Source organism: Gopherus flavomarginatus, chromosome 4 (genome assembly GCF_025201925.1).
Source record: "Gopherus flavomarginatus isolate rGopFla2 chromosome 4, rGopFla2.mat.asm, whole genome shotgun sequence".
NCBI lineage: Eukaryota > Metazoa > Chordata > Testudines > Testudinidae > Gopherus > Gopherus flavomarginatus.
In genome coordinates, this window is record NC_066620.1 from 95,171,477 (window position 1) to 95,196,102 (window position 24,626).

The window sequence follows — 24,626 nt, forward strand, 5'->3', positions numbered from 1 at the left end:
AAATATTATAATTGAGCGAGCTATTTCAACATGTATCGTGTACCATAACTTGTATAAAATATTATAATTGAGCAAGCTATTTCAACACCTATCACGCATTTTGGCAGCGGGTGAGCTGGTCATTCTATAATTGAGCAAGCCATTTTCACACTTATCATGCGTTCTGGCAGTGGGTGAGCTGGTCATTCTGTAACTCCACCTTGCAGTTACCATAAGCAAGCAATAATTATCATTCTATATTTTGCTTAAAGCAGCTGGCACTCAAGTGACCCCTTGTCCCCCTCCTAGTTCCTCTTTTGTCAGTGTTTCATACCCTGCTTTCTCATATCTAGTTTCTCCACACCCAGTGCCACAGTATGCAGATAAACAAGTTTTCTTTGAGAACTAAAACCATGGCTTTTATTTTGCATTTATTTAGCTTGCATGGGCCTGTAAACTAATAAAGCTAAAAGCATATAATTGTTACAATATTATATGTTAAAATCACAGATGCTTATATCAATGGCAGGGCTCTGCAGCAGGGACTGACAGATTACTATTTCAATCAGGGCCCTGATACAGCATTCGACCAGTGACAGCAACCTCCCAAAAAGCTTTGGTGGCAAGACAAGATCCCATATATACAGTTGCAAAGCTCTATCCAACGAGACGGGGGGGGGGGGGGTTATGTTCCCTCACAAGCCTGACATGTACCCAGAACCACCCGCAACAATGCTTTTTTGCCCCACCAGGCATTGGGATCTCAACCCAGAATTCCAATGGGTGAGGGAGACTGCGGGAAATATGGGATAGCTACCCACAGTGCAATACTCTGGAAGTCAACGCTAGCCTCGGTACTATGGACACACACTGCCGAATGAATGTGCTCAGTGTGGCCGCATGCACTCAACTTTATACAATGTTTCCAAAAATTGATTTCTGTAAAATCAGAGTAATCCTGTAGTGTAGACATACTCCCTTCCACTGAGAATGAGGTAGGTGTCCAGAAGGCCCCACAGTAGGGGGAACACAAAAATGGAATAAAGGCACCTTTGCCCCACCTTGCTGTTCCCACACCGGGCACAGAAATGGAGCAACTGAGAATCAGGGTCTGATTTGCTCCAGGGTAGTTGAATGTTCCTGCAGGTTATGGAGTAACTACCCTTGGTAGATGTAAAAGTACAGTAATTGGCTTCTAACTTGGGTTTTTAAAATAGAAGTAACTTGACTGTAGCTACTTTTTCATGTTAGTTATTACATTGTTAAGTCTGCCATGGTGTGATGTTTAGGTATTACTAATCCCAAGAATTCAAGCATAAGACTATGCCAGCAAATAACCTTCAGGAGCAAAACTATTTAGAATGATGCACTAAGGGCTCAACAGCATGACCCTCCTTAAATAGAATAGAGCCACCTGCATCTATTGACATTACTGACTATTCATGTGGCTAACAGCATATGCACCTTACTCTCCATCACTCAAGAGCCAGCCAAATACAACAAGGGCATGGTTTCATGAGGGTTTGCTTTTCTATTCCTAGGCCTGCTTGTAAAGCAACAAATTCTTAGAAGGATGCAATGCCTATCACTGAAACACCCAGAGATTATTCAGATTAGTGGACACTGGCGAGCATCTCCATGGGTGGAGGGAGCTGCACCTACACCCTTCTGGCTTTGGCTCGTTCTCATCTGCTCCATTTTGGATGCTGTTGCAAGTGGAATTGCCCTCTGGTTCTTCTGCCTTCACACTCAGCTGGACCCCCTGAGCATTCACATGCTGAACCTGGCTGTTGCACATCTCCTGTGTTTTGTTGGTGATGCACTCCTGACTCTTCTGTCCAACATGCCTTCTAATGAACTGCTTTTCCCTCATTGAGTGGCAGTCCTAATAAGTGTGACCTACAGCTTGGGAAACAATGCCAGCCTCTTTTTCAGCTGTTAAGGGGGAAAAGGCCATGTCACTGATTTTCCAAGCACAGTTTAGGCACCTCCACCCAAAACAGTCCATCTTTTGTGTTTTGATGTGGGTCCTGTCCTCTTTGCTGACAGGAATGGAACATGCATTCGACAGTGAAGGTGATGCCAAGGAAATGGGGATGGGAGTTTACAGAGGGCTGAGACACAATGTCAATGAGTGGTAATCTTTATGAACATCCTATATCTGGTGGATTTTGTTATATTTGTGGCCATGTAATTTGATGCTGTGTAGGCAGATCCAGCAAAGCACATGTGTACCTCATTCAAAGCCCTATGTAGCCGTTACAGCTACAGATGTGCTGGTATTTGCTTTAGGCAATACCCTCTGGGTGGTGGATTATGAATTTGAACTCTTTTATTATATAATTTCCATATTTATCTTTTATGAGAGCTGCCACAGACAGCAGATGTTCAAGCAACATCTCCACGCTCTCTTTCAGAAGCTCTTATGTCACACGTCAGAAGCAAAACAGCAAGTGGGAGATGGGCATATCTCCACTGTTTTATAACTGCCAGAGCTGAGTACAGATAGTGAATAGCCAGAGTCTGCTGGGAGGTAACAAAAGGTCCAGACCTGACTATCACACATAGAGTTTGCTTATGAGATCGGTGCTGTTTACTGACAGGAAGAGGCTCAGGTAAGCTGTTCATTTACTTGGAATGATGCATACTGGCATAGAGAAACCCAAACTGGAATTTTTGCCCATCTGCCCCCAGACTGAACATTCTGTTCTTTGTATTTATAAGAAAACAAGTTCTCAAGCCAATAAAGAGTCAGATAACATAACTGTCAAAAGGAGAAACATGATTAATGAAGCTGTAAGTATAAAAGCTCTAAAACTGAAGAAAGGTTTACAAAAGTAGCAGCAGCTTAATTACTTCACTGCTGCCTAAAGTACCACTTACATGTGGCTAAACCATCTTCAGTGCACCCCTCTGTACTTGGTACAGCTCTACAACTAATTGCGAACTTTCGTGGGTGGACTGTTTTATTGCTTTGTAGAGCTCCTAGCACAATGGGCTCCACTGTGACAGAAATAATAAATACTGATTTACCAACAGCGGCACATAAAGGCCCACCACCAGTCAACCTCAGCTGCTAAGGTGTCACAAAAAAGCAAATTAAAGGCCTGATGACAGCACTAACCTAAGAAATAAGAAAAAACTGTACAATATACTGCTGGCAGAGCTTAGAAACCATGCCTGACAATACAGTACGTCTCTTCACAACACCAATAGTAAAGGGGTTGAAAGCCCATGCAATTTAGCTTGCAAGCAAACAGCACTTGATATTTACACCCACGTAACCTGAATATTGTTATGCATCTGTTTTTAACCCCTGTTCTAGTATAAACTGCTCTTATTATGGAACCAGTTCTTCTCAATGGCTTCCTTGGATCCACTTAAGTGTTGGTCATAGCATATTGTATGGGGCCTGTATTTACAGCATAACTGTATAACTGCTGAGCAGCCTTGGAACTAATGAAGGCAATCATGGTTTGACTATACCGATTTATAGGTTTGTTCTGGACATGAGGAGGTGCTAGGAAAGAGAAGGTCTGCACTAAACAGAAGGGGGGAAAGTTACTTTTCTGTTATCACTTCAGCACTCAGACACCACTGACAGTGTAATCTTCTAGAAATACCGCACCTACATGTCTTCAGTCACTGGAGCCTGGTGTGTTTTTATGGAGTTAGTTGAAGTATTTGAATATTTTCACCCATAAGTTAATAAACCATTCAACCAGTGTCTTCCAAAGACCCCCATATGCTAACATACTTTCCACTTCTATCTTCGCCTTTGGGGCTTGTTCTTATGCTCAAATGGGAAGCTCTGAGCCTGGCTTAGTGCTTGGCTTGTTGAAGAATTCTTCCCTCCGGGCCAGCTGCAGAACTGCCCCCAAGAGCCTACTGCAGCTCTTCTGACCCTGCAGAGGGGAGGCATGGATGGAAGGATCTAGGTAATGAATACCCAACCCTCATTGCTCCTTATGCTGGAGAGAGCTCCACAGAGCTGAGTCCCTCCCATATCAGCTTCAACTTTCCACGGCACAAACTCTTCCTCAAGTCTCAGGACCTGCCACACCCGTGGAGAAGTGGGTTAAAGTTTGACCCTAGAATTCCCAATCAAGTTTAGGTTGAGCTTTGTGCCAAGAGACGAGGAAACCCTGAAGCTGGTCCCTCTGTGATGAACAGTGTCCCAGTCCCTGAGAAAAGTTCATTGTGGCAACTGTGCCACATTGTGGCATCAAGGCCAGAAATAAAGGCAGTTTTCCTTTGAAGGACCTATACAATAGTTAGGCTTACCAAATTTCAGAGTAGAGGGTAGCAGTCATTGGACTGAATCCCATTCACTCATCCATATCCGAAAAACTGATCAACGTAGCACGTTACTGTCAAGGCATTCTCTTGCTAACATGTGCTTAAAAATACACACAAGTCACCTGACATTTATTTTATTGTCTTTGAAAACCTTTCAGGAGCCTGCAGAATTATTTCTCCATCAGTTTTATCCTGTTCCATCTGGTGAACAGCAATACCTTTCCCTCAGTTGAAATGGAATTAAAGTTAATGTAGCTCCTTCTATTTAACCATTTCCAAAAAACACAACATAATCCTGTGTACACCAGCCTTTAACGGCAACACAATACTTGAAATAGAACTGGTTTATTAGTGTTGTTGAAGAATAAACAGGGAACAAGATAAAAGTCTCATCAAGACAGTGGATTCTCTGGTTCACTTGCACATGAAGAAGAGGTATAGTAGTACTTGTTTAACAAATATATTTAAAAAACCAGGAGGATTTTCCCCTTCAGATTTGATTCCTAAAACCTGAGAGTCTCCTTAAACACAGATTTTTTTTTGTGATTGAAGGCAAACAAACAAAAAAAAACAATGTTAAATGCCTTTTACTGACCATCACTGTGTTAACAGTGTAAGAAAAAAAAAAACCACAACAGGCATCCTGGTAACAAGCACATAGATAAGAAAGATGTCCCTGAGATCTTTCCAGAAGATAATCTTTTACATGGCATACCATGGAGATCCTCCAATCACAAAGGCCAGAAGAGACCATGATGCCACAATCCCACAAATTCTAAAAGGGGAAGAAAGTTAAAATGTTATTAGGCTATTTACATTTGGGATTAGTTGGGTGATTATGAAAGTGAGACTCCTCCCTGAGCTGGATCAGAGCTAACAGTCTCCCTCCATCTGCACTACTATATTACTGGATTAACAAAACATAGGAATTTTAACCTTTAATTTTAATTGCCCCTAATATTCCAGAATTGAACTTTCAATACAGCTTTACCTTTTCCCACACTGGGTATTCCAGTAATGGACCTCGGAGATCAGCATCTGTCAATTATGACAGCATGATGGTTTGGTGATGGCCACAAGAAAACATTTCCTTGGTGATCCAAGTTAAGATTGGAACCCAGAGGTGGAAGATCATTTACAGTGTGACCATTCTAAACCACTGCATAAAGCCTGCTTCTGAATTACATGTTTTCATGATGGATCTACAGTGCAACATTACTTAAGAGTAATTAACTGCTTCTCATACAAAGATGCAGGGCAAGCTAGTTCAGGAGGGCATGTTATTCCTGACTCACAGCAGAAGGCACAGGAGAGCATCATCACTTACTGTAGCAAGCAGTTCGCTTGTGGTGAGTGTCTCCAGTAGCGATAGAGTGAAATCTGCAGATTAGGGTGATCTCTATAATCTCGCAGAACAACCCTGAAACTAAGAAATAAATCATAATTGCGTTACATTAGATACATCTTGCATGCAGCTCTTATTGCATCCCCTTAACTAAAAGTCAGCAGGACTGGAGCAAGAGGGCAAATAGGGACAGTAGGGAGGAGAGGATGAGAGGGTGAAGAATTAGAATTTTGATCACTTACTCCTTAAATTTATTGGAGAGCAACAGAAATTGGTTCTCGGTCAGTCGTCTGACATCAAACTTGCACATAGCTTTTAACTTTTGATAGATCTGTTCTTCATCCACCCCAGGCCATCCCCGAACACTGGCAATCAGAAGAGGTGGACGTTGGCTAGGGACATCTGTGCCAGAGAAATTCTGGAAAATGAAGAAGTGAAATTAAGCCAGAGACTCTCAAATTTAATCCACATTTGACTGTGTAAATACTAAAAGTGGTATTTAAGATAATTAAACACAACAGGCAAAAAGTGACCTAGTGACTAAGTAATACCTACCTGTACAATACAAGGAAGTATTTTTTCATCTGTGGGCTCTTGCAGGCATGAACCATGACAGCAAAATTTAAGTCACCAGAATGCATGTAAAAATAAAAATCCAAGGCAACAACCTATCCTCTAAAACTATAGGAATCAGAAGCCTGGAAGTAGGGATACTTTAATACAGATGAGCACCTTTGAGCGCTCCCTGTATTTCTATCTCATTATAGGTGTTGAAATGGGGAAAGAGGTATCTTGGCTGCAGTTAAGAGACTATGGGCTTGTCTTTATTACAGCGCTAAATTGGTGCTGCTGCAGTTGATGCAGTGGTGTCAATTTAGCAGGTCTGGTGAAGATGCAATAAGTTGGGAGAACGCTCTCCCATCAACGTCATTAATCCACCTCAATGAGAGGCGGAAGCTATGTCAAGAGGAGAGCATCTCCTGCTGACACAGCACGGTGTAGACAGCACATTAAGCACATCACTTGTGGAGGAGAGGTAGTTTTTTTATGTCTCGGAGCAATGTAACTTACTTCGACTTCAGCAGTGGTGTAGACAAGGCCCCAGCCATTTGTAACTGGTGACAAAATGAATATAAATGGGTAAAAATTCAGCACAATTGGTTTTTTTAAAAAATGCTGTTTGGACTGACACTGAGAAGTCACCCGCAGATGAAGATCCAGACACCAACTGGCATTTTCTTTCACTCATGTGAATGAGCAGATAACCTACTAGCTTGTGCATCTGGGGATTCAGATACAATGAGGGTAAACATGATGCACTTTAAACTCACGATTGTTGAAACACCAGCTCGGATCAGATTCACCTGGTTCAGGTACTTAGTTAATGCATTGAGATACTGAGAGAAAGAGGGACCAGTCTCCAGCGTGTCACTATGTTGGAAAACAAAATAAAAAAAAAATATTCAGTGATCTACACTATAGGGAAATGGCACAATACTACAGCTTTAGGAAACTCCTAGCTACAACAGACCTTTAAGGGAACTGGAGCAGGGGAAGTATGAAGGATTTATTTATTTAGAATGTGAATATAATGCTGGTAAAAAGAAACAGATTAACAGCCTTGCAGTATGAACTCCTCTGTGTGCAGAACAGATACAGCACATACAGGGCAGATCAAGCTTCCCCAGAACCCCCCTGCCTGTGTACCTCAATCATAACAGAGGGAAAGACCACATCTACTGGTGCAAGGATAGTGCTGCTCAACACCCATATAACACCCTTGTTATTCTCAACAGAAACCAACAAGTGTACCAAACAGTGGGAAGGGGACAAACGTTCACTAGGAATTTGACTAAAGCCATCAGTTCATTTCCCCATTGCTGTAGGATGGTTAGACCATTTGATCACTACCAGTCTGAGCTGGATTTGAAACAATGACTAAAAGAAGGAAGGATGCACAATTTCATTACCATCCTCCCAGGCCATTAAACCCCTCAAGATTATTTTTTTTAAACAAGGTTTCAGCCTCAAGACAAAAACTCTTTATAAAATTAACAAGCTAATTACTTGGAGTAGTGGCATTTTGAATAATGTTTTATTCAAAACCTGGACAAAGTTGTTGAATGGGAAATCACAAGCTCTTGAGTGATGGAGAGTATTTTCTAAAAGAGCTATGAATGCAAGGTAATTCCCAAGGCAAAGAAATTCATAAACACCACTTACCATGGCATTCTGCCTAGGAGCAAGTGAGCTACTTTCAAAAGAACTAAAAAGGAGGAACAATGAAGAGGTGACATTACAAGAGTGCAGAAACAAAAGCTAAGCAAACGTTCAATTCTAAAGAATTATATATACGGATAATTTGGCAGTTTATCGTTAAGTAACAAGTACCTGTATTACCTACTATTGAATTAAGATGGTTTCAGTGGAAGGAAAGCAATTCCTGAATTCTAACAATTAAACCTTTAAGAACTGTCAGGTTTTACCTGATCCGCAGAGAAATGCATCATAGGCTGCCTCATGGGGGGATTTCTTGTCAGCTAAGAGTCCAAAAATGGAAAATAAATTAAAACATCTCCAGAGCACTGTGCAAACTACTTTCGGTCAAAATAAACCTTCTCTCAATAAGCATCAGATTATCCAGTTTTTCTCTCATCTTTGCACTTCTTACTATTTCAAACTCCCCTCAAAGAATCCCTATACCCCTGTAATCTCTCCTGCTCCTCAGGAGCTTTCAAAATGATACTTCCAAGGAGGCAACAGTTAGATCAGTGGCTGAAGAAAAGATGGCATCACATCTAAAGGTTTATTAAAGCAAACTTGCATTTATAAAAGGTCAGGATTGGCATTAAAGGTGTGAATGGACAGGTTCCCCTGCACATGTTCATTATGCTACTTACAGCTTCGTTTCTGCCTTGCATTAGGATTCCCATGGAATAAAACAAAGACTCTTCATACAGAAGTGAAAATTTGCTTCATTGCACAGAACATACCATATTTTAAACAGTCACTTGCATGGGCAATCACCGGACACGTGGGGTTGGTGGGATTTAGGTCACTGTGGGAAAAAATGTGAAGAGTAAATTTTCATTCTTCCCCTATGCCTAAGAGAGGAGGGAAATTTTTAGCAAACGCTCTTGCCCTCTCAGAGTAATCTCTATGGCTTTCCATTTTTAACACAACTGCTAAAGAGATTTCTTAAAAGAAGTTTCTCTACCATTAAGGAATAAAGCCATACAATACAAAAGCAGTGCAAGCAACAACTTAACTCTTAAATTTTCACCACCAACAAAGGAAGTCACATGGCTTAAATCCCTGCAGGCTACTTTGAAAACTTATCCCAGAGGTTTCAATTCTTAGCTTTTGACTGATATTTGGGAGGGAAAAAAAAGGGGGGAGGGGGAGACATGGAATAGTCCAGAAGTACCAACTTGTGCCAGACGGATCTGCATAAATCCACACACAGAGATTAGGAGCCAGGCAAGTTTGTGGCATGGAAACAAGGTATATGGAGTTCACAAATGTAGGAGCCTTCTACCCTGCATAATACAGCTGAAGTAGATTTGTGCTTGTGATTGCCTCTCCTAGACTCAAGTATCCTAAGGCAGTCTGCACACCTTCCCATGCTCCCAATTTACATATTCTTGTCCCTCACCACAGATTACAAAAAAATCAGAAGAGATTATAATCTCAACTAAAACTATGGCTGCTTCAGACTTTGAAGGTTGGTTGTTTTCCCGGCCCATTTGGCTGTGTGGATGCCCACACTCCACACACTGGCCCAACAGACAAGACTTCCACAGAGATCTAAAAGCAGGCTAGTTCAAAGTTCCCTCCCTCACTCCATGCCCCCAATACTGTAACTCATGTTTGGTAAAGACGGTTATATGCAGGGGAGACATCAGAAGGCAGCATAGAGAATCCTATTCCGGTTGTGAAAAAGATCCTTTAACATTTGTGCAAGGAGAACATGAGTTTGGGCAATAGGATTCTCCCGTTTTGAACTATTAAAACAAATAGCAGCCCCGATCCCAAGTCAATCACACTGCCTTTAATGGCTTCCCTTATATCAGTGACTGTCGAGGCAAAAAGGGACCCATGCAGCTGCATACGTGTGCATGCTCTCCTTACTGGAAACAAATTCCCACGTTGCACTCTGTGTATCTGACGATACTGTATACCCTACCCAGAACATGTTCAAATGCAGGAGAGTGTTTTACTTGCATACAAAAAAGTGAATAAGGATCAGTAAAAACACACTACTCCAAGGAGAGGTGCTAACTAACTGGCTCTGGAGGAAAGGCTGTCTTAATGCAGAGCTTTTGGAAAAGGCAATAAAGAGGGTAAAAGTTAAGATTCTTGAAGTCACCCAGAACGAGAGAAAACTTCCCAACGACTCTGGACGTCCACTACGAAAAAAGTTAGTAAGGTTAGTGTTATAAAAGGTGGCTGCTTGAGAGCACTCATATACTCTATTTATCCACAGAGCAGATCCAGCACAAACAGTAGCAACACAAGGCTCTCACCACAGCATGGCATCCTGGCATGGTGTTTTGTCTGTGGAAGGAACACATCTATAGATGAGTAGTATTATAGTGTCCAGTCCTTACACTCTACCCATTCTGCTAACAAGAGTGCCATTTGTAATGTGGACACATGTTCAGTCAGCTAGGCTGAGGGCTTGTCTCCACTTACCAGTGTATCAGCGATCGATCCATGGGGGCTCGATTTAGAGGGTCTAGTGAAGACCAGCTAAATCGACCACAGATCACTCTCCTGTCGACTCTGGTACTCTACCAGAATGAGAAGAGGAAGGGGAGTTAACAGGAGAGCATCTCCTGTCGACATAGTGTAGTGTGGACCCTGTGGTAAGTAGATCTAAGCTACGTGGATTTCAATTACCTACTAACATAACTCAAATTGCATAGCTTAGATCAACTTTCCCCCATAGTGCAGACCTGCCCTGAGCTTACAAACTCATTCCACTTAAGACCCTATGCAGTGGTGAGATAGTATTAAGTTACTGCCAACCCCAGCCCTAACCCAAATTCAAGATGAGGGAAATAATGGTAGAAAGCTTCAGAGCCCATTATCAATCCTCTAAGCAATCCTATCCTCTAGAATGCAGCATAGGACCTAGTTTGCTATATATATTTCTACATCAGAACGTAAGCCAGTTCCCATCCTAATTTAATACTGGTTGAATAATTCAAAAGGTGGAATTTCAAACAATGTACTCACTATTATAGGTCTATAGGTAAAACTTCTTCCTCTGATGTTAAAGCCAGATTAGAAAGGAGGGAAACTGGTTGAACAATCTCAACCCACAGTGCAGCAGGAAAGGAAAAAAAAATATATAAAAATATTGCATGACTGACTTTTGAAATACCCTTCCCAAGATGATTCATGGACCAGCTGGTAGGGCTCAAATCCCCAGAATTCAGTGCTCACCTGCACAGGATTTCATAAACTTCTAGGAGGTTAGATGCTCGAGGAAACTGAAATTCCTGTAAGAAAACAAGGCAAGACATTTCTGATGTGGTGTTTTGGAGGAAAGGAACCAAAGGATTAGAAAACAAACCGAAACAGCCAGACCATCTAAAACATGCTGTGTGATAGAAACAGTCCAGGTACCACCACTCACCACTACAGAAGGAAAAGACTGCTGGCCCACCTGCTTGGCAGAAGAGGTAGTACAGCTCCAGGGAAAAGAGGATTTAAAGGTGGTAATGAAGACACAGGATAATTTCCAGAGTCCTTCCATCAGGGAAGCAAGATGCCTTAGTGCAGTAGTCCCCAAATTGTGGGGTGCCCCCCACTGAGGGCACAGAGGAACGTTCTGCGGGAGCGGCTTAGGCCAGCCCCTATGGGGGACGGGAGGGAGTGCCACCCAGCCATGATCTGTCCCCAGCTCCATTCTAGCTCCAGCCCCACCCCCAGCCGAGGCCCCGGCTTCCAGCCACAGCTTCCAGCCACGACCTCAGCCACAGTTCCAGGCTCAGGCGCAGACAGATAACATTACAGGTAAGGGGGGGAGGGGCACGACATAAGTTTGGGGACCACTGCCTTAGTGCAACATTTAAAACTGGTCCCTGTTCTATAACCAGAGTGTGATCAGGACCTTCTTTCCATTTAAGTGTGAGGCAAGTTTTATTGCCCAAAACAAACTTTCGTATCTTACCTTCCAGATTGATTTTGTTACATTCTTGGTGTCTATGAGAACAGGAAACAGGCTGTGAATATTCCTTTTAAACTCCTCATAGCTTTCTGAAAGAAAAACAATAAAGAAGCAAACATTCAGAAAAAAAATATTACAGAACTGAGAAAAAGGAAACTTGGCACTCTATGACTAAACAAAGTTAAAGTTTCCTTCTGGTCTTATGCCCCATGGGAGCAGCACACTGGGAGCATTCTGGAGGGAGCAGGCCCTGCCCTAGAGGTGGGAGAGACAGGGCAGTTATCTAGCATCAGCCCAGTCACACTATGCAGAGTAAATGATTATCACTATGCTGTCCTGCATTTCTGCCCAACGATTGAAAAAGCTGTTTTGGGGAGAGGTGCACCAGCATTTGAATGCTGCTAAAGATTACACTACCTGGGAGGGGCTTGTAAAACTTGTCATGAAGATGCAGAAGGTCCATGAGCATGTTGTGTCCCACCATTGGCTATGGAGAAAGACATAAAACAGTATCAGCATGTTCTTACAGAAGGTAGGTCAAGTGACCAACTTTAGACATGTCCCATAGCCCAACTTCTTTACTACATGGGTAATACCCATACAAGCCTCTTCAAAAGCAGCAAGGCCTAAAACAGTATCACAGTGAGGCCAATATCATCCCCAGCTGGGTTTGCTCTCTAAACTTACAGTGAGGGGGGCATTTATTCGTAGCATTTTGTTTAAAAGAGGGCTGGGGAACTAGGGAGGTGGTGAAAGCGTGGAAGGGGAGACCATAGCCTTTAAAAATCTGTCTGGGCTAGCTGGCCCAGAGAGATTTTTTTTGGTTGTCAGATCTACAAACTTATTCTGGGATCTGAGCACCCAGCTGGGGTCTTTCTGCCCTATACATCACCAGGGATAAAGAAATTGGATCTTATTCAACAATTTTGCTAGGAACATTGGAATTCCTATACTTGATCAGGCCATAGGTCCACGTGGTGCAGTGTGCTGGCTCTGAGAGTGGCCAGAACTATATGTTTTAGAGGAATCTGCAAATGCATAATATGTCAAAGTGGAATAACTTAACCATTGGAATGTATCTGACTAACTCTCAGATGGTGGCTTACGCCTTGAAATGTGACAGGTTTTATTACTTCTAAACTTTTGGATTTTTTACAAATTGTTTGAAATGTACGAGTCAGAACAGCGCTTAGGTCACTCTCCCGCAGGCAGGCTTGCTTTGCAGGGTATCAAGAATGCAACATGGTAAAGTCTGATTTTTGGATCAATAAAATAAGAAGGTTTTTAACAGAATACACTTAAAGCATATCTGCTTACTTAACAGATCTGCTATGTTTAATAGCCATTTTTCTTGCCAAAATTACACTTTAAACACTAACTTGTTTTATTGACAGTGTGAAAGGGTTAATGAAGCCAGTCTGTGCAGCCACTCACTGCTTTGAATCTGTTTGCTCAGCTCCATACAAAACATCTTGCATACTCCACCACCAACCTGCTACTATAGTAACAATCCAAGAATTCCAAAGGTGGGAAAAGGGATGGTGAGCATCACCTTCTTGGCTTCAACGAGGGTCTGGAAGAGGTTGGTGAAACCCCGGGCAGAGAGAAGAACGAGCTCCTTTCGGCAGCAGTCACAAGAAGAGTTCTCCAGACACCAGCGATGCCGTGGACTCACCTTTTTCACCATCACCTGCAAGAAGAGTTACTACAACTCTGGAGAAATAACCTTGCGCGCGCGCGCACACACACACACACACAAATATAAGCAGCTTGTCTGGTAGCGGTGTTAATGCTGAAAACAGGTTCAATTTTCAGACTGCCAAGACTGTGGAGACAGCACTTCAATGCAGAAGGTGAAGACTGTCTCTCTTCCATCACTGAATGGTGATCAATGGCGATAAATGAAACTAACTCTGAAGGGAGTTACTTCCAGGCCTCCTTGGCTAGAAGGATGGTGGTCATAAAATAGGTTGCCTGTCTCAGGATGTGAGTGGGTAGGTATGGAATTTAGGTGCTCTTAGCACTAGTAATAGATATTCCATTGACAATGCTGCAACAAGATGCCCTCTATCCATAAAACAGATATAGCAGGGACAACAGCAGTGCAGGTTTCCTCACACCAAAGTGCATCAACGCTAACTCTAAGGGCACACACTTAGGTGTGAAATGGGAGCTCAGGAAATGTGTCCCATCTATAGCCTCTGTTTGAGAACAATAAGAGTGCTAGTTGCAACATTGATTTGTGTGATATTTTTAAGATTCTCTCTGGCATCTGGACTGAGACCACTTGTTTCCTGAATAGGTCACCCAATAGCCCTTGTTTTTATTCAATAAACAGCATGTCAGATTCAAGCTAATGACCTAGATGAGAAAGGCTGTGTAATATTACAAACCAGCAATAGAATGGGTGGAAAAGTCTCCAAGGCTAATAGAAGGGACAGTTTAACAATGAAAAAGCAACGACTGAAGACCACGTGTTCGCTTTTGTGGACACATGAGGGAGTGGGTTTGAGAAGCCTAGAAATTCTGAGAGTCATTTCAGACTTTGCCTAAGAGCAATCCTTCTGGAAGAGGAGGCTTTGAGACTGAGAGAAAAACAGAGGCCAAAGCTTCCCAACCCATAGGATCCCAGAAAAGAGAACCTGGTTCAGTCCCATTGCACGGTTCCTTTGCAAGCTCCCTCCTCTTCCAGGAACCTTTCCATTAAAGCATAAACAAGATTTCAGAGTCACAGCAGGAAGAACAGGCACACACATACCTAAACTGAAGTCCTACCTTCCAAAGGGCTTCATTTCCAACTTACCTTCTGGTCTCCAAAAGGCTCTGTCCAAACATCTGGAAGTGCCTGTCTCAGAATCAGCTGTACCTCAAATATCTGAAAACCTGAGACCAGAAACCGAAAGACTTAAAGGTGGGGAAAAGTTTGCTTGGTAGAATAAGAATGTTTTTCAATGGAAGAATAAAATAGAGTGGAAAGCAAGATAAAAATTAAATATTTATGGCATACAACAATCCAGAAAAGAGGGCTGACAATTTGAGTCATACCTATTTCAAATTATTTTTAAAAATACCTTTGAATATATATCTTAGTACATTTCCATGCAAGAGGCACAAAATTGAGCCAGAAAACCTTAGAACAAGAAAATCTGTCAGACTTACTACTCCCAGCCTGGAAAATCCACCTCAATTCCAGAAACAGCCATTGATACCAAACAATCTCAAGGAAAAAAAACCCTTTCACAATAGAGCTCATCATAATGACGAAAAAGCAGCAACAGAGCACAGAGATGAAAACATGACCAGAGCCAGAAGGCTTGGCAGCAGCAATGGTGGGCTGGGTATGTTTTTTTTTTAAGTGAAAAAGCAAGAGTGTTACGAGACAGGCACCTATGTAAGTGGGCTGAACAAGCAGCAATCCCCATCTATTCAGAAAAGGTGCTGCAGCCACTGAGAAATCACAAATGAGGAAGGAAGCCCATTTCATACCACTAATATCATGTAAAACCATAGAGCCTCCCTCTTCTGCTGATGGCACCCAGCGTGTCACATCATCAATCACCTTTTTCACTTTATCCTTGTCCAAAGTGCTGAAATGAGATCAGAAAAGAAAAAAAGTGAGAAAGCTGCAAAAGCAGTCACAAGCAAGACTCTGCTTTACAGAGGAGGCCCCCTTCCCTCCTGCTGTAGTCATTCTGTGGAGCAACCGACAGCATCATCCTGTGACCGTTCACTATACTCTGTATATTCCCCAAGGGAACAGAAATGGCAGTGAGACATTATGTCAGTTTCAGTATTCCTATAAAATGTAAATTGAGTGAAAAGTAAAGGTCAAATACTAACAGAAGTCACTAGAGGAGCAATGGTTTTGGAAGAGCTTTACCTGCGAACTTTCCAGTTTCCAGTTAAGAGACCTTGCTGAAGTTTCTTCTCCTGTACCTCATTCGTATATGGGATTCCATCTTTCAGAAACTGAATGGAGGGAAAAGGGGTTTATCATAGGATTTTCAGGCGTTAAATTAGAAAAATAGTATGAGGACAGTGACCCTCAAAATTGGTATTTATTTGTGAAATCTGTGCCATTTCTAATATGATGGCCTTTCCCCAATCCTTTCTCAAAATGCTTCCCAACATTTTCTAAAATAGTCAAATGTTCCCCAGTAACCCAACTTGTATGCATATACAAAGGAAGGGAAAGGTTTTATTTTATGATTCCAAAGGATTCCCAGGTACAGAGAGGAGAAAAACTGAATTATGAAAGATTGCACATGAAATTTGAAGTCCTGACCATTTGTGATTATTTAAGAGCCAACAGAGAAAGTACTCAGTGTCAGGATTCTAATCCAGGTTTTCAGGACAAATTCCAGCTCTTTAATTAAATTTGATTTAATTAAATTCTCCAGCCGTTTCAACTGGGTACTCTTTTCTTCACTCCCTGACTTATCATATGCTTCCTTTATTCAAAGACTGGCTGTGCTGGGATACAAGTAAAGACAGGCATTTACCCCTCTGCTGATAAGGAGATGGGAAGTACATGGAGGTGCCCTATGGCCAGTGGCAGCTAAGGTTGGTGTCACAAGACAGCAAAGAGGTGCCCAGTGATCAACTGCAACAATGTGAAGCAATAGTACAGGGTCCACAGGGTTAGTTAGGGGTTCTGTTTAGTAACCACTGCCAAAGATGTGGTTACTGTCCCCTGGTCATGGAACAGCAGTGTCCAAAGCCATGTATTGCTACTGACACACAACAAAACAAACCCAAACCAAGTATTCAAGGCAGCCGTTGTACTGAAAAAGTAGCAAGCTGCTGCTTACAGAAGGAATGCAGATTTTGGGGATATTTTTCCTTAATACTTCCCCATAACTACACAAGCCGCCTCTGCTCTAGTCACTTACAACAGAGAATGTACCTTATTATAATCAAAACCATAATGCGTCAGGAACTGAATGCTAGATGCCTGGAAAGAGAATTCAGAGTCCATGACTCCAAACGTTGTGGGGAAGAGGAAGAAGTTATAGGAGTGTGCAACATACCTACAACGAAAAAGAAAGAGGTCTAAAACAGGATCAGGAGGAACAATTGCACAAAGGAATCTTAACTGCATTATTTCTGTTATAACAGACAGCTATGAGTTTATTTAGAAAGAATACTTTATTTTTACTTACTTGTTTGATTCTTCATTTGAAAATATAGACAACCCTGAAAGAAACAAACACAAACTGAAGTCTTAGTATTGAAGGCCAGCTAGGTCTCCTTGGTTTCCTGTTTACTAATATCGTGAAAATTAAATAGTGGATGCGGGAGTTCTCCTCGCTACGCCATTTTAGTCATTTACTAAAGCTGCTGCACTAGAATTTTACTAAACTCCAGATCACCGCCAGGTTACAAAGACATGAACATGGGTTCCCAGATAGTTAAACAGAAATAAGATTTTAGGGGTCAATGGGAAGACAAATTAATCTTCAGAAAGAAGTAGCCCTTACTGAAAAGAGACTAAGCAATGGAAGAGAAGAGGAAAATTATTGAAAGCTACAAACTGTGCTGTAGGTTTACAGGCCTTTCTACTCTACAAAAGAGAGCAAGAAAAAAAAACCTTAAGATTTCTGTGTGTCATAAAAGAAATAAGGCACAAGTGCATTTTCCCCCTGGCAGGGCACCTTCAACATGCTTCAGGGACAGACATACCTGTATTACAAAGTAAAAGGATGCTTTAATTGGGTCAATCTACACAGATGTGTAAATGGATGAGGAAAAAAACGAAGCTCCTTCCAGAACAACACTACCTTTTCAGCCAGCAGGGGCTTCAGCACGGAAGGTTCAAATATCTCCTTCACATCCCTACATTGGTTCAAAACACTCTTCAGCCCAGGAAGCAGTTTCAGAGATCACAGTCTAGCTGGCCTTTATTTAGTGACATCACCAAAAAGTTGATATGCCCTCATTTCTGTCTCCCCCAAATCAAACTGAATATCTCAGTCCTCATGAGAAGCCCCTACGATAGCAACCTAAAATGCCAGAAGACAAAATGAAGCTTTATAAAGCAGAATATTTCATTACCTAACCTTAGAGAAAATAATATTTTCTAGTACTTTCCATTTGAGAATCTAAGTGATTTATTAACATTAACCCTCACAAAAACATGTGAGCTAGGTATTATCTCCATTTAACAGGTGAGACTATTAAGGCACAGAAAGATTATATTTCATGCTTTACAGTCACACCGCAAGTCAATGACAGAGTCTGGAACAGAACCTAGAATGACTGACTTCTATTACATTTTTCTTTAAAGATGACAGATACCTTAACAGTGTTTTTTAAAACAAATTTGCAGCAATATAAAGTAGACTGAAAATTCTTGCATAGCCAGCCTGATTGTAAACTACTTAAGATGTATGTATACTGATGACATTATTCCTTAATAAAAGAGGGATCTAGTACGGAGGACAACCAGTGCAAACACAGCAGACAAGCAAAAACAGAATTGCACACCGTTATCCTTCCCAGAAAGTCCCACAATCCTCTAGTGGACTAGATGCTATGTGTCAAATATCAGAGGGGAGCACATGCTAGTCCGGATCTGTAAAAAGTTACAAAGAGTCCTGTGGCACTGTATAGACTAACAGACGTATTGGGGCATAAGCTTTCATGGCATTCATCTGACGAAGTGGGTATTCACCCACAAAAACGTATGCCCCAATACATCTGTTAGTCTAGAAGGTGCCACAGGACTCCTTGTTGCTTTTTATAGATGCTATGTGTTCGCCAAATTCAACTAGTTTGTGAAATGCTAGTAAATATTTAGGAAGAAGTGGAATTTTATCTTTTCTGACAACAATGAACAAAAGATCTCACCAAGCTGATTGACTGTGAACTTCTGAACACTCCGTCTGGCCTTCAGATACCACTCAGCAGGTGAATCGAAGAGACTATTAAATGATCAGAAGGGGGAGGGGGAGAAATACTCCCATGATGTACTGTTTTACTTTCTCACCGCAACTTCTACCATTATTTTAACTCACTAGATCATATGTCAACATTTTGGATGTGACATCTTTACCTGGGTTGCTTGCCTTGTGGAAAGACTGAATGTAAACCTGTGAATTCCATATCAAGCCCTGTAGAGACAGAACACAAAAAAAGATTCCAAAATGTGACTCTGCCTTTCTCCAGCCTTTTGTACCAACTGCAAACGGACAAAGGAGTGATCTAAATTCCCAACACAGTACTAAGAAAATTAAATCCCCCCAATTTCTCCTCTTAACCCAGGAATTATTCAGCCAGACAGCAGTTGGGTAGGGAATTACTCCTTCAAAACAAAGCGTGTACTTCACAGTTTGGAAGTTCATTTGATATTTACTCATCCCTGAACGTAGCATTAAAACATACAGTTGCATTAGAAAGCATACCATGTTAGGACCTAAAGGAAAAAAAGTATGTTTAATCAGCACCACTGTGGCCAACACAAGCTCACCAAGACAAGCAATGCAAACACAAGCTGGGTTCATTCTCCATCTGGCATTCACTAACGTTCTCACCCAAAATTGAAGCTTTATTTCTGGGAGCAGTTTAAAATACCAGTAAATACATACTGTAGATTTTTCTCTCTTTTCTGTATTAATAGGACAATCTTATCTCTGCATAAATTAGAAGTATACATTCCAAATCTGAAACTGTATTTTCACATACAGACATGCGTATGATGAAGTGGGTATTCACCCACAAAAGTTTATGCTCCAATATTTGTTAGTCTATAAGGTGCCACGGGACTCTCTGTCGCTTTTCACATCCTTGTGAGATGTAGTTTAGTTAGATGATTTTCTATACTATTCCTCACTAGTGACAATCACTGACAGGAAAGATTGCAACCACACTGTCTCTCTGAGGAGGCACAGCAGAGGCAAAGACCAGGGACAGGAAATGGACAATTAACAGTAACGCACTCTAGTATCCATAGTTACAATTGAGGTTAAAATGTTATATGGATGGATAAAGTGCTCTCCTAGGCTAGGTCTACACAAGGAGCACTTTACTGATATAGCTATACAAGTACACCATACTGGCAACACACCCCTAATGTTAACGTAGCTTATACTGGCAGAACTGAGCTTATACCAGCTCCAACCAGCAACATAAATATTTAATACCAGTTAACTATAAAAAATACCAGTTTTGCTGGTATAACTGTGTCTAAGCTAGATATGTTGGCCAGAAATCAGAACTCATCAGCCCTCTGACCAACATAGCTCTGCCTGCAAAATTTTGTAGTGTAGACCTGGCCCTAGTCTCTCCATTCACCCCGAGCATCACCGCAGAGTACAATTTGTTTGGATGTCTCAGTTGTATATTCCCATACTTTCCAATTTGAGGTTTAATCTTAATGCTGAACTTTTTTAAAAAAGATAACTACAACACCCTTCTAAGGTTGTATATTTTTACTTTTAAGTTACATATGTATTCTCCTCTCAACCTTACCTCCTGTTTAACAGTTACTGAATGGAAAGTAACTTGTGCTTCATTTACAGATCAGGGAAAAGGTGAACATTTCAAGGACAATGGAGGAGAGAATGAGAGAAAACAAATGACATGTTCCTAATGGGACAATGTACACTAACTGTGATATGATACACACCAGGGGCAGGCAAACTTTTTGGGGCTCAGGGCAGGGGTTTAAGGTGCATGAGGGGTGCAGGGTGCAACAGGGGGCTCAGGGCAGGGGTTCAGGGTGCAAGAAGGGTGCGGGGTGCATACTCTGGCCCAGCACCGCTTACCTGGAACAGTACCGGGTGGCAGCAGTGCACACAGAGGCCAGGGTAGGCTCCCTGCCTCCATGCTGCTCCAGCACCACATCCCTGCAGCCCCTGGGGGGGGGGGGGCAGAGGGCTCCGTGCGCTGCCCTCACATGTGGGTACCTCCCCTGAAGCTCCCATTGGCCCCCGTTCCCAGCCAAAGGGCACTGCGAGGGGCAGTGCCTGCAGACAAGGGCAGCACACATAGCCCTCTGCCTACTCCCACTTCCCCAGGGCGATGGGGATGTGGTGCTGTCCACTTCTGGGAGTGGCACAGGGCCCACGGCACACGACAGGGGTGGCAATCTCATGGGCTGGATCCAAAGCCCTGATGGGCCGGATCCGGCCCACAGCATGCAATTTGCCCACCCCAGATATACACACTAATGATGATTCAAGTCTTAAATAGAAAACTGGAAAAAACATCTAGGGTGGCTTGTCTACACTATAAAGTATAGCTATGCTGGCAAATCCTTGCAGCAGAGATGCAGTTTATGCTAGCAGCAAGAACTCCTTGTGCTGTTAAAGGCATTAAATTGCCTCTCCAAATGACATCATGCCAGCAAAAGTTATTTCACCATGTGTGACTTTTTTCACATTCCTAACTGACAGCTATGGCAGCAAAGCTTGAGACACTCTACTCTACCAGTTATCTGAACAAAATAAGCTATGCCAGCAAAAGAACTCAGATACATAGCTACAATGGTAAATCTTTTATACTGCAGACAAGACTTAAGACTGAACTCCTTTTCCAATCCCTTGTTGTAATCATTCATGATGAAGAGGCAAAGTGAGATAGCAGAGATCACTGGAATTGGGATGGAAGGGGAGAAGAATTCTTAAGTCTTATAAAAATTATTCTTATTAGTTACCGTGGTGCAATCCTTTCCCTACATTATAACTGGCTCTACTACCTTTCAATACAGAGAGGGCAAAAAAAAAAAAAAATGATTAGATGCATATAGGGGCAGAAGAGGCAGTTTTGCTTTAGTACTTTTCTGCTTCCTCTTTAGAATGGTACAGAAGTACTGTCAGATGTATCTCGGCAGTTTCTCTATAGGCTTTCCAAAACGTACCACACATCTTCATCAGCACCCACTTTTTTTTCCTTGATATCTACTGCACAAAAAAACCCAATTTTGTGCCTATGCCTCTCTCCGCAGTATGCAATGGAAAGAGAAAAATCCTATTTCCCTTGTCACACTTGGCAATAGAAGCACAGGTGCTGGAACTAGGGGTGCTGCTGCTGCATCCCCTGGCTTGAAGTGGTTTCCATCAAAGGTTCAGTGGCTCTCAGCACCCACTATACAAATTGTTCCAATGCACAATACCCCCGAATGGAAGAGGGCTTGGGGAAAAAGTCAGGGGACAGATGGACAACAGTATTTATCAACTGGGGGCCAAGCTAAGCCAGGACAGACCAATCCATTAGTCAAGGCCTGCTCTGGCAGCTGAGCTCATCGGGGGTACACCCTGCACGGTTTGACACCATAGGCAAGCGACCAGGTGAGGCGATGCCACTACTCTGGCCCGTCACACGTGCAGGGCGCGGCCCGGCTGCCTGACTCCCGAGGCCCAGTGTGAACAGCCACTTTCGCTCTGGGCAGCCAGCGGGCGCGGGAGGTCCCATGTCTCCCCTCCCTGCTCCAGGCGGCGCGGGCGGCAGGGAAGCTGCGTCCCGCCACCCTGCTCCAGGCGGGGCCGCTCACCCAGGAACTCGCAGCCCAGGACCAGCGCCCGCAGGCGGGGCAGGCTCTGCGCGAACTGCCCGGCCCCCAGCTCCATGCCCGCCGCTCCCACGCGAGGGCCGAACAGAAAAAGCCGCGCTTTGGTAGGGCGTTCCCGGGCCGCAACTAGCGCCTCAAGCGCACGCCCGCTTGATTGACAAGAACAGCAGCGAATCAGCGGTCGGTTAGTAACGTGAGCACCGTCCTCTCCTTTCTTTCCCTCCGACTCTTAAAGGGACCGCGCCGCCGCCTGAAGGGCTGCGCTCTGCTCGTCGCAGGGAGCACGCGGCTGCACAGTACTTCCATGATGCCGCCCTTGCAACCGGGGCTAGGGACGGGGGAGCCTCCATCGCACTCACAGGCGGCTCGGTGCCGCCTCCTCCCATGCCCGGGCAGGGAAGTGATCGCAGGTGAAGGAGCGTCGCTCCATTGTCCTAGGTCTCCTCTCCCCTGCCCCGGGAGCCTGGCCCAAAGCGGCAAGATGCCCTGGAGCAGAGAGCTCGACCTCTGCCCCTGTTCCATCTCACGGGCAGGGCTTTGGGAGCGGTAGGGAAAGAGACAAATCTGTGCCAGGCCAGCCCCGTATCTTTCCGCACAACATGTGCGGGCAGGGAAGGAATTTAAAAAAAATATTAAAGAACGGGGGGTAATAGGAGCCTATAGAAAGAAAAAGACCCCAAAATAAAATCAGGATCCCATCTGGTCACCCTAAACAGGACAGGCACTGATTTGCTCCTAAAGCTAGAGAAAGGGAGCTGGAATTTAACCAGGAACCTAAGTAAGGGCATTATAAACTGCATGGTTGCAAAATGCTCTTTTCTGTTCCAGCATTTAAACTGTTGGATGCTGTGGCTCATTTGACATATAATAATAATAGATGAGCAGAGAAGAGGAGTTCCCCAACCAGCGCCATGTTTCCAAAAAGTCAGGCTTCCAACCCATCACAACAACCTCTCCCAACAGAGGGCACCAAATTATTTCACAGCTGCTGGTATATTACACTGCTGCTGCAGAGATTCTGTCTGCCCCCTTTTGAAGGATTTTTTTTAAGACAGGAACATACAAAATTAACTTTCTGTGAAAAACAGGCCACCAAACCATAACCAAAGCCATAGCAGCTGCTGGAAGACACTACGGCAGGACACACATAAAACTTCCAGCTTTGGGAGCTAACCCCACTGATACAAATTTGAAGAGAATAAATTATGCAGTATGCAGGAAACTGAAGATAAATTTGTCCTAATGTTGTAAGATCAAATAAAATCTACAGCATTTTAGGGTTTCTCTGTTCTACAATCAGTTTTAAAGAAGCCTTTCAATTGGTGACTTTCACTGGCCTCATTTAATTTTTCCAGAAGACTGGAAGAAAGTTAAGGTTTTGCTAATATTTTAAAAAGGTAAATGGGAAGATCCAGGTAACTATTGGCCAGTGAGTCTGCCACTGATCCTAGGGAAAATCATGGAAAGACTAATATAGAAAATAATCAGTAAAGAATTAAAGTTTGATAGCATAGATCACAATATACTATGAATGCTTATGTTTGTTTTTTAAAGGTAACTGCTATATTTCCATTTCTGTAAGGAGTTTAAATTAATAGTGAACAATTTTTAAAAGTCAGTACTCCATGGATTTTAAAACTGACACTTCATACATTTCTAAAGGTGAAGAATGATCACCTCAAAGGGGCTACATTCTAGTGGCATCTAACCAGGACCTTTTCTTGGCCAGTACTATTCCATTATCTATTCATGATTTGAAAAATATAAAATCAGTGCCGCTAAAGTTTGCAGCTCACCTGTTTTTTTGCATCAAGTAGTAAATGATTGGTCAGTTATACAGAGCACCTTAGACCACTTGACAAACTGGGCTCATTTGAACATGTGTTTTAATGAAGTCAAATGGAAGGTCATATCTAGGAAAAGAAAAATGCAGGTCACACCTGCAGCATGGTGGACTATAATCCAGTGACTCTAGAAAAAAAATCAGGAATCATGACAGATAACGAAGTGAGCATGAGCTCCCAGTGGGATGCTGTGGCTAACAGGACTAATGTGATTCTTGGATGCATAAGCAAAGTAATGTAAAATAGGGAGATTACTTCTGTATATAGCACTGGCAAAATCATTACATTTTCTGCTTCTAGTGTCCACACATCAGAAACGATGTTGAAGCAGAAAGGCTTAAAAAGGGTTACAAGACTGGTTTGAGGAAGTGCAATACATTTTGCTTATATGTCAAGTCAGTTCTTATAGATACCTGCATGGTGAGAAGATTCCAAATAGTAGTGGTAAAGGCATCCAATAGTTGGAAGTTA

The 24,626-nt window shown here is 42.7% G+C and overlaps 1 protein-coding gene across 8 annotated transcripts; it reads right to left on the bottom strand.

Annotated features, from left to right (window-relative positions):
• Positions 1-4,607: 4,607 nt before the first annotated feature.
• PNLDC1 (PARN like ribonuclease domain containing exonuclease 1) lies at positions 4,608-24,558 on the bottom strand. 8 transcript variants are annotated; one of them, XM_050949687.1, is made up of 20 exons: positions 24,108-24,558; positions 18,856-18,913; positions 18,651-18,724; positions 16,964-16,997; positions 16,708-16,831; positions 15,682-15,770; positions 15,288-15,388; positions 14,605-14,684; positions 13,354-13,491; positions 12,219-12,288; positions 11,805-11,890; positions 11,075-11,130; positions 10,150-10,197; positions 8,617-8,681; positions 8,110-8,163; positions 7,847-7,889; positions 6,955-7,054; positions 5,866-6,041; positions 5,606-5,704; positions 4,608-5,053 (listed from the first exon to the last, which is right to left on the bottom strand). In XM_050949687.1, the coding sequence occupies exons 2-20, from the start codon at positions 18,903-18,905 to the stop codon at positions 4,981-4,983; spliced, it is 1,560 nt and encodes a 519-aa protein (XP_050805644.1). In that variant the 5' UTR covers positions 18,906-18,913; positions 24,108-24,558; the 3' UTR covers positions 4,608-4,980. The 8 variants fall into 8 exon arrangements, 7 of the variants coding, with proteins under 7 accessions (XP_050805644.1, XP_050805641.1, XP_050805643.1 ...); XM_050949684.1 differs by lacking the exon at positions 24,108-24,558 and adding an exon at positions 22,294-22,426; XM_050949686.1 differs by lacking the exon at positions 24,108-24,558 and adding an exon at positions 21,787-22,180.
• Between the last annotated feature and the right edge of the window lie 68 nt (positions 24,559-24,626).

Excerpts from the sequence above, each read along its gene's own strand:
- PNLDC1 (XM_050949684.1), bottom strand. The coding sequence starts at position 22,369 with ATGGAGCTGGGGGCCGGGCAGTTCGCGCAGAGCCTGCCCCGCCTGCGG. Across the intron at positions 8,164-8,616 it reads AAGTGACTGTTTAAAATATG|CTGACAAGAAATCCCCCCAT; the intron begins GTATGTTCTGTG and ends TTGGACTCTTAG. Across the intron at positions 7,055-7,846 it reads CTCCTAGGCAGAATGCCATG|TGACACGCTGGAGACTGGTC; the intron begins GTAAGTGGTGTT and ends TTTCCAACATAG.